We start from the raw sequence: 13,112 nt of genomic DNA on the forward strand, positions 1-13,112 counted from the left end.
GGTGCGAGATGCACATGCGCCTAAGCCAGGGTCCACAGGAGGCTGGACAACGGCGTCTCCTCGCCGCACATGTGGGGAGATCCGCCGGGAGCTGAGGAGGTCAGCGGAGGAGCCAGGAACAGCTGAGGAGGCAGCAGGCGCTCGGGGGCGTAGATGGCTGCCCACAGCCGCGAGCGAGGATGGTTCCGGTTCCGGGAGCAGAGCTGCAAGCGTGAATAGGCCCAGTTGCAGGCCTACCACGGACGGGACATGCAACAGGGGTGAGACCTGTGGTGGTGGACTGGGTTAGAAACTTGTTGAGTGAGTATTAGCAGATGGCATTAACACCAAGGTAATGAGGGTTACTATTGGAATAATCAGTCTTTTTCAGGGTTTTCTTAAATAATATTGTAGAGACTAATAGGAAAAAAGACCAGCACAAAATGGAGATTGAGGTTCAGGTTGAGTGGAGGCAAGAAATGGTAGTAGTAAATGGAGTTCACTCTGAGGAAAGGGGTGTTATCAGTGGTGTGCAGCAGGGACTAATCTTTGGACCAATACTTTTCAAACTTTTTTGTAAGTGATATTGCAGAAGGACTATTGGGAACGGCTTGTCTTTTTGCTGATAATGCAAAAATCTGCAACAGAGTTGACACGGGGGAAGATGTGGAAAGTATGAGGAGGGATCTAGTGAAGCTTGAGAAATGATCTAGAATCTGGAAGATTTAATGCTAAAAAGATGCAGTTCCATGCATTTGAGTTGCAAAATCCAAGGAAGCGGCACAGATCATTGGTCAGATCTCATATGGTGTACTGTGTCTAATTCTGGATGCCACACCTCCGCAAGAACATGGCTAGAGTAGATACAGTTGATAGAACAGCTTTACAAAGGAAGTAATGAAGGCAAAAATGGATCACAATGCAAGTAAACTTTGAATAAACAGAGAATTAGGAGGAAAGAGAGATCAAATACAGAAATGATGTGGGGTCTGCAATATTGCAGCAGGAGGAGAAAATGAACAAACTGGATGAGCTGTGTGGTCATTATCTGCCATCATATTTATATCTTCTCTTCTGGTAATTAACTGGGAAGGTAACGGTCTCACTCGGTCCTGGGGCTGATCACTTGCAAAGTCCCAACAGACCTGGGGTGTGGATTCTCTGAAAGAAGGGGGGGGGGGGGGGGTAAACCTCCAAGACCCAAGAAATAGGGGTGAAAACCTTTATGTGGGTGTATGTTCATTCTCTCAAATCATTCACTGTCCCTGTGCCAAATAACCAACTGGACACTCAAGAAGGATTTATTTATTTATTTACGATTTTTATATACCGGCATTAGTATGCAAACATCATACCGGTTTACATTGCAACTAAAGACTGAAAGTACAATCAACATGAGAAGGGGAATGGGGAATGGACGATTACAAAGTACAGAAGTATAGAATATAAAACAGTAACATTAAACGGTAACAGGCTAAATACAGTGGTGTAACTTATATACAGACTGTTCAAGAGAGGGAGAATATACAGGGTCCTGGACGGGTGACAGTAGGTTTCTAGTCTTAGTGATGAGGGTATATTAGGTGCAAGTGGGCACAAGAAATTAAAGGGGGGGAGGTAGATGGAGACAATTATTCTGGGTAGGCCTGTCGGAAGGAAGGATGTTTCAAATCAAAAGTTTACTTAGTAAGTCTTCAATGATTATCAACTGGCAGCAAACACATTTCCTCTTAGTTATATCCATGTCCAACATAAATCCAAAACCCTTTGTATCTGTGCAAGTGGACCTTGATATTTAAGGTCCTGGACTGTCATTCTTTTAGGGGTTTGAGATGTAACATATAACATAGTAACTAATAAATACAAAAGGTATCGCCAAAAAACATGTGAAAAGTCTACACCGTCCACTCAAGAAGACAGAAAAAATTATTATTTAGGAGAACAGGACTGCATCAGCAAGCCTTTGTCAACGTGCTCCATGTAATCATGTTGAGCCGTCCGGTCTTATCAATCACTTGCAGCCTGTGGATATTCAAAACACACTCTCCAATAGTTTTCTCAAACTGTATTAATAAAGTTCACAGTGTATGTTCACCAATCCCACGATGTATATAACTCTCTCTTAAGCAAATTCCCAGTGCGTAGGATTCAAACAATCAGCTCTAGCAGGATGAAACAGTATCTATTTCCAAACCTCACACATTCTAGTCGATTCATATACTTAGGCAATCTGAAAGCCTGTATTCAAACAATATGTGAGGTCCCGACTCGACAGCAGCCGTGTTTCGCAGCCTACCGGCTGCTTCTTCAGGAGTCCAAGAACTCTTAATGTGAGATCTATTAGAAACGGGACGAAAAGTCTCAATGTCATCCTTTGCAGCAACGCCGAGCTCTAGCCCACGTCTCAGCCCTACTTAACTAAGCCTGTACAATACCTCAAGACTTCTTCATCAAGTCTCTTTCCGCTTGGTTCTACAATCAATCATCCTCACAAAAATCGACTACTGTAACTCCCTGCTTCTTGGCCTTCCTGCCAACACCATCAAGCCCCTGCAGATGTTACAGAACTTGGCTGCCAGGATCCTAACAAACTCAAAAAAGAGTGACCACATCACGCCCATCCTCCACAACCTCCACTGGCTCCCTTTCAAATTCAGAATACTTTATAAAGTTTTGACCATTTTGCACAAATCCATACACAATTTTTCCTCTATTGATCTCACCTTCCAGCTGTGCCCTCACACCTCGATCAGACCGATTAGAAGAGTCTATCAAGGCACTCTATACGCCCTGCAAGTAAAATCATCCCTAAGGAATAGAGCCCTATCCACGGCAGGCCCCATGCAATGGAACTCTCTCCCACCAGACCTCAGACAAGACCCCTGCCCAATCTCCTTAAAAAAAAACCTCAAAACGTGGTTATTTAAATCAGCGTTTCCAGAACCGACAGGGTAACCATTCCAATCACCGTAGCTTGTCCTGTGGCACCTAGCAAGCATTGTATACTGTATTAAGTTCTTCTGCATCTTTTAATCCCTCTTGATCTATGTTTCACTTTCTCTTCAGCCTATTTCCATGCCTTTTGCATCTCATTTATTAAATCTTTGTACCTCATTTATTTATCAATTCATTTCGTCTTTGGTGCATTCATAGCCCTTTCTATTTATTGTTATCCATGCAAAGTATATATTGTATTTATTGTTATCTATGCATGCAAAGTATATATTGTATTATTGTTATCTATCCATGCAAAGTATATATTGTATTTATTGTTATCTATGCAAAGTATATTCTATGTTTTTTGGTTCCATGTAACGCTTTCATGCGACGTTTTTTGTTCCTCTGTAAACCGGTTTGATTTGTATTCTATACAAGAAGTGTTCTGTATGTCCACATACAAGAACTGTATCGTCCTTTGAACACCCAGGTACCAGAAAAAAATATATACTAAGGGATTCCTCTGATTGTAATTCAGCAGGTGTTATTTATATAATTCGCTGCCCGTGTCAGAAGCTATATGTAGGAAAGACCATAAGGAAGATAAAAACTAGGATCATCGAACATAAATCTAATTTAAATCTGTTACGTGAAAATGCAATGCTGGTGGATCATTGGGTCCGTTTTTCACATACTATTTCTGATGTATACTTTTTGTGTTAGAAATCCCCATTTGTTCAAATTGTGGAGGTAACTTTTCAGAATTTTTGACTCGCAGAGAGCAGAAGTGGATTTATACACTTAACACTGTTACACCGCACGGACTCAATAAAGAACTAGAGTGGGCTCATTTTACTTGATTTTGATTGGTTTGACACTGTCTGGATTCTGATTGGCTGCTCTCCCGCGTGCAGATTGGTCTGTCATTTTTGGCGCCTTTTTTATGATTGTTAAAACCCTCTTGTGGAACTTATGTTCGCGCTCCCTGACAAATGTTTATGAATCGACTTGGGTATGTAAAAAGCTTTTTCTGTAAATCTAAATTACAAAGGTGTCTGTATTGTAGCCTACTTTAACATAGTCCGTTTGTATGTTTTGTTTTTAGATTTCTTTAAAATACTGTCTGTCCCTCCTGACACAGCCTCGGTGAAACACGGGTCCGTGTCGGGGGACCCTTTGAAGTATTTTTCTGATAACAGTGGAGTTGCCAGTCATGTAAAAATGAAAAGTGTATTTGGAAATTTAAAAATTGGACTGTGTGACATGTTTCTGCACTCGTTGTGGTGGAACTTTAATGCATTGACATCATATGCAGAGGATTCCTTAATTAGAATAATCTTTTCTGGATCCAAAAAAAAGAATTCTGATGACTCTGTATGAAATTCACATTTTACCAAGCTCCTCCTCTTTCAGCTTACAGAGATATTTTACATTTCTGGTATAGATTGACATGTGTTTCTGAATCTTTTCCTAATATTAAACTGTATAACTTCTTACCAGAGGATTTTAAGACATGATTTTATGTGATTCCTTGTGAATGAGTGGGCAGGTCAACAGCACTTATTTTGTCCAGGGCAACAAAATATCCAGGGCTTGCCCTTATCTGAGATTCCTACCATGGAATGTAAATGCTGGTCCAGAAATAGATCTCTGAGTTTTTGCTTCCTCCTTAGGGATGCTTCTCAGCTGGATATGGCTTCTGTTTCCTCGGTTCTGGTGGTGGGAGTAGTGGAGGCACTTATTCAGTGCTCTGAAGAGCTCTTTCCGGGAGGTAAGCAGACCTCAGCCAGCATTCTCTCGTGAAACAAGACTTCTCTCCATATCAGCACCTATTTGTGCCATGGACGTGGTCAAGGCATAGTCACATAAAATAAATTAGATCTTGTCCAAGAAAATTCTGCCATCTAATTGTTGGAATAAATGTGCGTTAATGTGCTGCTTGGCACTGTTGAGAGACAGTGGCCAAGCAGAATGTTTGATGGCATTGACAGAGTCACGACAACTGAAGCCAAGGGACATCTGAGGTCAATATTCAAAGACATTTATTTATTTATCTATCTGGTTTTATATACCGTCATTTGGCTTAATTATAAAGCCATCATAACGGTTTACAAACATGGTAAAGATATCACAAGTTATCCATCTAAATGGCAAGTTATCCATCTAACTCCATGTTATCCAAGTTACCCATCTAATTCAAAGTTATCCATTTAAATGTGTAGGTTTGAATATTGACCTCAGCTGTGTTGCAACAGACAATATTGATTTCTTTGGTCTCTTATATGCCTTTTCTTCAGTAATCCAAATATAAACTGGGCTCTCCTCCCACCCCTGAATTTCTTTCTACTGCACATTCATGGGATGTGTATGAGGGTGGTGGGAGCTGGTGCGGCCATGCTGTTTTCCTAAGACAAACAGAATGGTAGTTCTCACACATGGGTAACATCATCAGATGGAGCTCAGCATGGAAAAATTCTGCCCAGTATGCCACATGTCCATGCGGGGACCCCCTTCAGTCTCTTCTTTTCTGCGGAGATGTTTGCCTCACAGGTTTATTGGATCTCTGCTCTTTGGTGCCTTTTCTCGGTACTTTTCTGCGCTGGGTCCCCCTTGTCCCATCTGTGCTTCAGGGCGGCGTGGTAAGCTTTTTGTACCTTTCTTTGCGGACAATTCCCAACTGTGCCATTCTCGGTATCCGCCGATCATCGACTGCTCACCGGCTCTTTTTCATGGCATTGTTGGGTTTTTGCCAATACCTCCAGTGCCCGCAGACAATGTCTATCATGGATCTGCATGATGTCTGCATCTTCTGCCTGGGGGCATCGCACGACATCTGGGGGTGTTATCTTTGCAGCCAAATGACCCGGCTTGATAAAATAGAAAAACTCTTTAGGTCTACAAAATCTGACCCTTCGACTCCGGGATCGGGCGCCTCTACTCCCATGGACCCGTGGGGGAACCAATGGAGCTGCCTCCCTCGGTGCCCACTCCCCTTCCGGCGCCCTCGCAAGAGTGCAGGGCTGGAAATAGGCCTTCTTCAGCGTCGTTGCGCTCCAAGACCTCAGGATCATCCCCATCCTTGGCGCCAGGGAAAGACCGGGCCGATCACCATGGGAAACATCGGAAGCATTGGCACCGATCACCATCATCACACGGTGCCATGCTTGGGGCAGCACCGGGGTCCACCATGCTGCCCCATCATACTCGGGAATCCTGGGCATTCCCCACCATCGGTGCTGGGTACCAAGCTTCCCCGGGGTTCTGGGGAGGTTCCGGTGACGCCTCCTCCTGCTCCTCCTCCCTCTGTCTTTGCCTTGGCAGACTTCCAGGAGGAGCCGGACCGCAGGGTGCAACAGGCAGTGCTCCGTGCCCTTTAGGGCATTGATTCACTGGCTTCGCTGTTGTCCCCGGTATCCAAGCCTGCCCCTGCGATGCTAGCGCTGCTGCTGGAGCAACTGAACTTCCTCTTGGGCGTCCTGCCCACGCAGCCACCACCAGCGCCCGGGGTCTCTCGATGCACCAGCAGCCACAGAGTCCTCCTCCATCCGGAGTCATCCCTGTTATGGTTGTTTCCTGCCCAGGAGCAATGTCAGTGCTGGTACCACTCCCACTGGTGGTCCAGTTCCTGGTCCCTCAGGGCCATTGGCGCCATCGATACCTTTGGTTCCGAGGTCAGGGGTCTCAGGGAGGAACCTCCTCAGGGGACTTCAGTGAGGAGGAAGCCCCGTATGATCCCTGGGGGGATGATACTTCTGAGTCTTCCTCGCAATACTCTGATCCATCTCCTCTGGATGAGAGACATAGATCCCCGCTGGAGGATCTGTCCTTTTCAGGCTTTGTGCAGGCAATGACTGAGTCTGTCCCCTTCCAGTTTCTGGCAGAGGAGGATGCCCGTTACAAAGTGCTGGAGGTTCTCCAGTTCGTAGATGCCCCAAAGGAGATGCTCGCTATCCCCATCCATGATATCTTCAAGGAGTTGTTCCTTAGGATATGGAAGCACCCAGTCTCTATACCACCGGTGAACAATAAGGCAGATGCCCTCTACTTTGTCCAGTTTTGAGAGGCGCCAGCTCTCACACCAGTCTGTGGTGGTGGAGTCGTCCATCAAAAAAGCTAAATGCTCCCGTACCCACGCTTCGGTGCCTCCAGGTGGGAACACCATGCTGCAGATGCCCTGGGTGCGATGTTGATTGCTAGCATCACCTCCTACCAGCTTTATATGACTCAGTACACTCGCAATCTCTGGAAGCATGTCCAGGAGGTAGGCGAACACCTTCCTCAGCAACAGCAGGAAGCCCTCCTAGCTGTTGCCCAGCAGTGCTTCAAGTGCAACAAACATGAAGTGCGTTCCACCTATGATGTTTTCGAGACTGCAGCTCGGGTGGGCAGCGGTGCCTGTAGGCTGGCATGGCTCTGAGCATCGTACCTCCGACTGGAAGTCCAAGATAAGCTCGCTGATCTGCCCTGTACTGGGGAGAACTTGTTTGGGGACAAGGTGCAGGATGCTGTGGCTCAGCTGAAAGAGCACCATAAGACCCTCCAGCATCTCTCTTCCAGCACTTTGGACCCCCCATCCTCGGCCCAGAAGTCCTCATGTCAGGGCAGGAGAAGGTCCTTTTATCACCAGAGGAAATATTATCCTCCAGCTTTGCATACTCGTGAGCCGTGAGGAAATTCTAGGGGCCGCTCTCGTCAACAGCAGAATCCCAGACCTCAGCCGGCTCCCAGCAAAGTCCCGCCATGGGATTTTGACTGGTCCCAAGGGAGCATAACCTTGGTGCCCCTGGTTGGAGGTTGGCTACAGTCCTTCCAGAACTGATGGCCACAGATCATCTCGGACCAGTGGATTCTGTCCATCATCCATCAAGGGTATTGGTTAAATTTCCTAAGTTTCCCAGCGGACTCTCCCCCTGTTTGTCATGGGGCCAGACCCCACATCAGGAGGTTCTTTGGCTGGAGCTTTCCACCCTGTTAATGGCAGGAGTGGTAGAACCTGTTCTGCAAAGTCAACAAGGACTGGGATTCTACTCCAAATACTTCCTGACTCCAAAGAAAACAGGTGGGTTATGCCCCATCTTAAACCTGAGGGCCTTGAACAAACATCTACGAAGAGAAAAGTTCAAGATGGTCTCGCTGGGCACCCTGATTCCCGTCCTGCAAAGAGGGGACTGACTTTGCTCCCTCAACGTAAAGGACGCCTATGCCCACACAGGAATCTCTCCCAGTCACAGGATGTACTTACGATTCCTGGTAGGTGACAGTCACTTCCAGTACAAGGTGTTGCCGTTTTGCCTGGCCATGGCCCGACGTATCTTGGCAGTCGTGGGTGCACACCTTTGTCGACTAGGGGTACACGTCTTCCCCTACTTGGACTATTGGCTAGTTAAGGCAGCCACAAGTGAAGGGGCGCTTCATTCCCTCAACTTGACCATACAGGCGCTGGTATCCCTTGGGTTTATCATCAACTATTTGAAGTTCCATCTTGTTCTGTCGAGTTAGTTGGACTTCACTGGGGCCCGCCTGGATATGACCCAAGGCCAGGCTTTCCTTCCTCACAACTGAGCGCTTACTCTAGTGTCTCTGGCAAGCTTAGTCCGCTGCAGCTGATGGGTGCCTGCCCACCATATGCTTCGGTTGGTGGGTCACTTGGCTGCCTCTATCCATGTCACCCCCTTGGCCCACATGCACATGTGGAGAGCTCAATGGACTCTGCAATCACAGTGGCACCAGGCCTCTCAGGACCTCAGTGTGTAGGTACACATTACGCTAACCCTCCTGGACTCCTTGTCCTGGTGAGAAATTCTCCCCAACCTGGAGCAGGGGGTTCCCTTTCAGATCCCTTCATGCCAGGTTGTGCTCACTACTTCCACCCTGGGCTGGGGGGTGGGGGGCGCATGTGGAAGGCCTTCGCACACAAGGTCGCTGGTCGGCTCAGGAGGCTTCATGCCAAATCAACTTCCTGGAACTTCGGGCAATCAGGTATGCGCTCTGGCATTTCGGGATCCACTATCCAATCAAGTGGTCCTGATGCAGACCAACAACCAGGTAGCAATGTGGTACATCAACAAGCAGGGAGTTACCAGATCGTTCCTCCTCTTCAGGAGGCTGTCCAAAATTGTTGCGCCCGTTAGTGCTAAGTTCAGTGTCTGTGGATCTGTATAAGTTTGGGAGCTGCCTGTAGCTTGGTATTCACCCATGTGTGAGGACTACCATCCTGCTTGTCCTAGAAGAAAGCAGAGTTGCTTACCTGGAACAGGTGTTCCAGGTCCTCAGGAAATCCGCCTGCCACCCCGTGGAGTTGGGTTTCTACTAGGTTTGTTATTTTATTTTTTCGTAATTTTGTGTTACGAGACTGAAGAGGGACTCTTCATGGATGAGTGGATAGTAGCGTGCTGGACATGTTCAGTGTGCCTAGTCAAAGTTCTAGAAACTTTGACAGATGTTTTGCGGGCTGGGCTCCATCTGATGATGTCACCCTTGTATGAGATTAACATCCTGCTGTCCTAGGAGAACACCTTATTACAGGTAAGCAACTCTGCTTTCCTGATCCGTCAAGCCAGTGCTGCCAATTTCCCACTTTTCATCAACAATAAAATCAACTGAAAATACATTTAACAAAAGATGAATTATTCTTTCTGACTGGATTATCATATTTTTGATCTGTCTTCTCTCAAGGAACTTATTTGTTTATGATTTTTTTTAGATTTTGATTTCAACGTTTCAAACACATTTGTCCCTCCTCCTTCACCGGTGCCACAGGAGACACCACGTGGTACAGATACCCTGACAGAAGAGAAGTTACAGGCTGTATCATATTCTAGCGAGAGCTCCCCGGAACCCAAAGAAGGGTAAGCATGAAATTAATCCTAAATGGGGGTCTCCTTGTGAACTAGACTCAAGAAAAAGAGTTCCTCATGAACTCAGCTTAAGAAGTGAAGCCCTATTCATGCACACTGGCTTGAAAGACAGAGCCATCCCTTTAAAACAGCAAACTCTGTGATGGCTCTCAAAAGCCAATACCTCCTTTTCTTTGGCCTTGCAAAAAGTTTCCTCCAGTTCCTTTGGGTTTCCAGCTCAATAGGAGGTGGCTTCTATTTGACTACAGTGCCACGAACCCGGATTCCCGCCCCACCCTCACCCCCCGCATTATATCTCCTCTCACCTCACCCAGCCCAGTCATTGCAGTGATAATCTTCAGCCGGGGGCCATGGATCAGGGCTCCTTCCCGAACCCAGCAGGCATGGGACCTGAGTCCGGCCATTGGGTATCACAATAGTGTGATGACTGAGACTCCCTATCACCAGAAGCAGGAGCCCAATCCAGGACTTAAACCCAGGTCCTCTGCATGGCAACTAACAGTGCCTGATACTGAGTCACCAGGCCGGTCGCTCCTCCTTTTGATGTGATTTGTGAAGGGGGAGCCTACCTGACAGAATACTCATATTTGGGATCCTAAATAAATATTTGTGTTTCCATCATTACAGGGACCCTTTGTCTCCTTATACAGATCCTAGCAGGCAAGAAGCAGTAGGTACTAACCTGAGAACTATAGTGTTGATTTGCCAGTGTTGATATGCCAGCTGATCAGATCCTATGAACTGGGGAAAATGTAGCCTTTTATTTAAGATTTTCTCCTCTCTAATCACTTGCTTGATAGCTTCCAGGTCCTCCTACTGGTAGAATGCTAGAAAGGAATCTTTTTCTGAGGCTGAGCCCTTCAAAGCTGTTTGTGTGTTAGGAACTATCAGTGGTTTGTTAGTCTGTCTCCCTTCTCCCACCAGGACCCAGGGTATCAATTCAACAATGCATTTGCTCCTAGCTGCTGCCAGCTAAGCACGTGCTTTCATTTGTAACCACATTGTCTATTTGGTTTTTGTGTCATTTTTAAAAAGAAACGATAAGGGGAAAAGCCACGAAATTTCATTTTTTCTTTCGCTTTTAGAGCATGACAAAATGGAATTTGGAGAAGAACCTCTCCCCCACCAGCAAAACAAAACGAAGGATTTTGGCCTGCACACCCTAGTGACAATAGGCAGTAGACCCAAATGCAGCTCTTCTCTACGGTAGCACATAGTGTTAATCTTGAGTCATGATACTGAGGAATATTTTTTTGCCATCTTCCTTTTTGATTCTTCACACCAGTTTCTGCTGCTCCTTATTCCCTAGAGAGCATGCTCGGGTGGCTCAGGAGAACATTGCTGCCCAAGGATTAGAGCAGCGCTTCCTCTGAGACTGCTTAGCCATGATATGGTAGTAGGAGCAGCCATCTTCCCTCCCTCCCCAGGCCTGAGCATACCACCTCAATGGTGTGCCACGAAATTTCATTTTACAGTGAAACTTCAGCAAAGTATTATCACTGCCATGCTAGTCCACTTGAATATGTACAAACAAAGGTCAAGAAACAAGTCACAGGCGAAATCTTTTTGTGGGATTAACTCAATACATCTGTAGCTAGCATTTGAGAGCTACTGTATGCTCCCTTCATCAGGACAGTGAAAAATGGTGCAGTTACACTGGGCTCAGTACTACGTAATCCTATTATAATTACACTGTCTCTTCATTGAACTGATGAAGGGAGCAGAGCTCTTGAAGGCTGGTCACAGATATATTGGGTTACTTCAATAAAAAGATCTCACCTATGACTTGCTTGTTAACCCTTAATTGTACACTAAAACTTAAAATTGCACCTGAAACAATCTTTTTCTTTAAAGTAAGTAGCTTTAATATGGTGACTGTTAGCAATGCAAAATTCTGTATATCTTATATAGCAGTGGTTTTCAACCCGTTCCTCTGCATCCACCTGGCTAGTCTGCTTTGCAGGACATCTAAAATGAAAATGCATAAGATATATGGGATGCAAATCTACCTCATGCATATTTATTGTGAATACCTTGAAAACCAGACTGGCTGGGAGAGTCCCAAGGAACGGGGGTAAGAATAAGTGTCATAGGAGTGGGCCTACCAAATAAGTTCAGACTATTTAGGGATAGACTGAGTCAATTCTAATTTTGTCCTGTTACATCAATGAAGAAAAGCAAAACTAGGACTGTCTCAGCAGGTCCCTGATATATGGAGAGAACTTCCTGTAACTGCAAATCTCAGGCCCTTCAGCACCTCAGCCCCAGAGACAAAAGCCTCCTGAGGAAATAAGCCTGATAAGCAGTATAGGGCCTGGAAGGTTTGTTTATTTTGACTTACTTACAGTTGAGGGCTGGAAGTTACTGAGAGTCTGAGAGAACAGTATCTGCCATGGGTTCAACTATTATTTATGTAGGGACCCCACTGGGTTCCGTACTAAATTGGTGTCCCTAATACAAGGGCTGTAATGGCTTCTTCCAACTTTAAAGCCACCCCTTTATTTTGAGAAGGAACTGGAGTGTTCTCAGGAACCCGATGGGAAATTTTCAGGAAAGAGGTGAGAACAGGAGCTCTCCTCTCTGAAAGAGAGAGAGAAATCCTTGATTCCAAGGCAGGAGCAAGGAGATGGAGAGAAGCATTCTTCTGTTAATAGAGGGGGATCAGCACATGATTTCCAGAGCCCAGCGTAATTAACCCATTTCATGCTCACAAAAATGAGAGAATCATGAGAATCCTACTAAAACCAGGATCTGCAGGTACTGCGGTGTGGTAGAGGGGGTGGTGGAAGACCAATCCACTATGGAAAGCTATCCTCATAGAGAGAACGGTTTGGGAGGGACTGAGTCACTGCAAGTGTCGGTCAGAGAAGCTGTTAGGCAGGTAGAATGGGATGCCCTATAAAAATCACATTTTATCTCCCCCCCCCCCTTCCCCGACAACAACAAAAAAAAAGCTCGTTCCAGCGGGGATACTGAAAAGGAGGCTACATTTAAGTTTTAGAAAATTAAAAATTTCGTAGATCTAAATTTGGAAGAACATAAGAAATTGCCATGCTGGGACAGACAAAGGGTCCATCAAGCCCAGCATCCTGTTTCCAACAGAGGCCAAAAACCAGGCCACAAGAACCTGGCAATTACCCAAACACTAAGAAGAACCTATGCTACTGATGCAATTAATAGCAGTGGCTATTCCCTAAGTATAATTGATTAATAGCCAATAATGGACTTCTCCTCCAAGAACTTATCCAAACCTTTTTTGAACCCAACTGCACTAACTACCTTCTCTGGCAACAAATTCCAGAGCTTTATTGTACGTTGAGTGAAAAAGAATTTTCTCCG

At 45.7% G+C, this 13,112-nt stretch overlaps 1 protein-coding gene across 1 annotated transcript in view; it reads left to right on the forward strand.

Moving 5' to 3' along the window:
- Nucleotides 1-13,112, forward strand: part of SH3BP1 (SH3 domain binding protein 1) — a 153,480-nt gene that overhangs the window by 124,240 nt on the left and 16,128 nt on the right. The window contains exons 15-16 of the mRNA XM_029590101.1: nt 4,590-4,687; nt 9,620-9,764. Of these exons, the coding sequence (XP_029445961.1) occupies nt 4,590-4,687; nt 9,620-9,764 (243 nt within the window). The remainder of the gene's footprint in view (nt 1-4,589; nt 4,688-9,619; nt 9,765-13,112) is intronic.

This window comes from Rhinatrema bivittatum, chromosome 2 (genome assembly GCF_901001135.1).
Source record: "Rhinatrema bivittatum chromosome 2, aRhiBiv1.1, whole genome shotgun sequence".
Classification (NCBI taxonomy): domain Eukaryota; kingdom Metazoa; phylum Chordata; class Amphibia; order Gymnophiona; family Rhinatrematidae; genus Rhinatrema; species Rhinatrema bivittatum.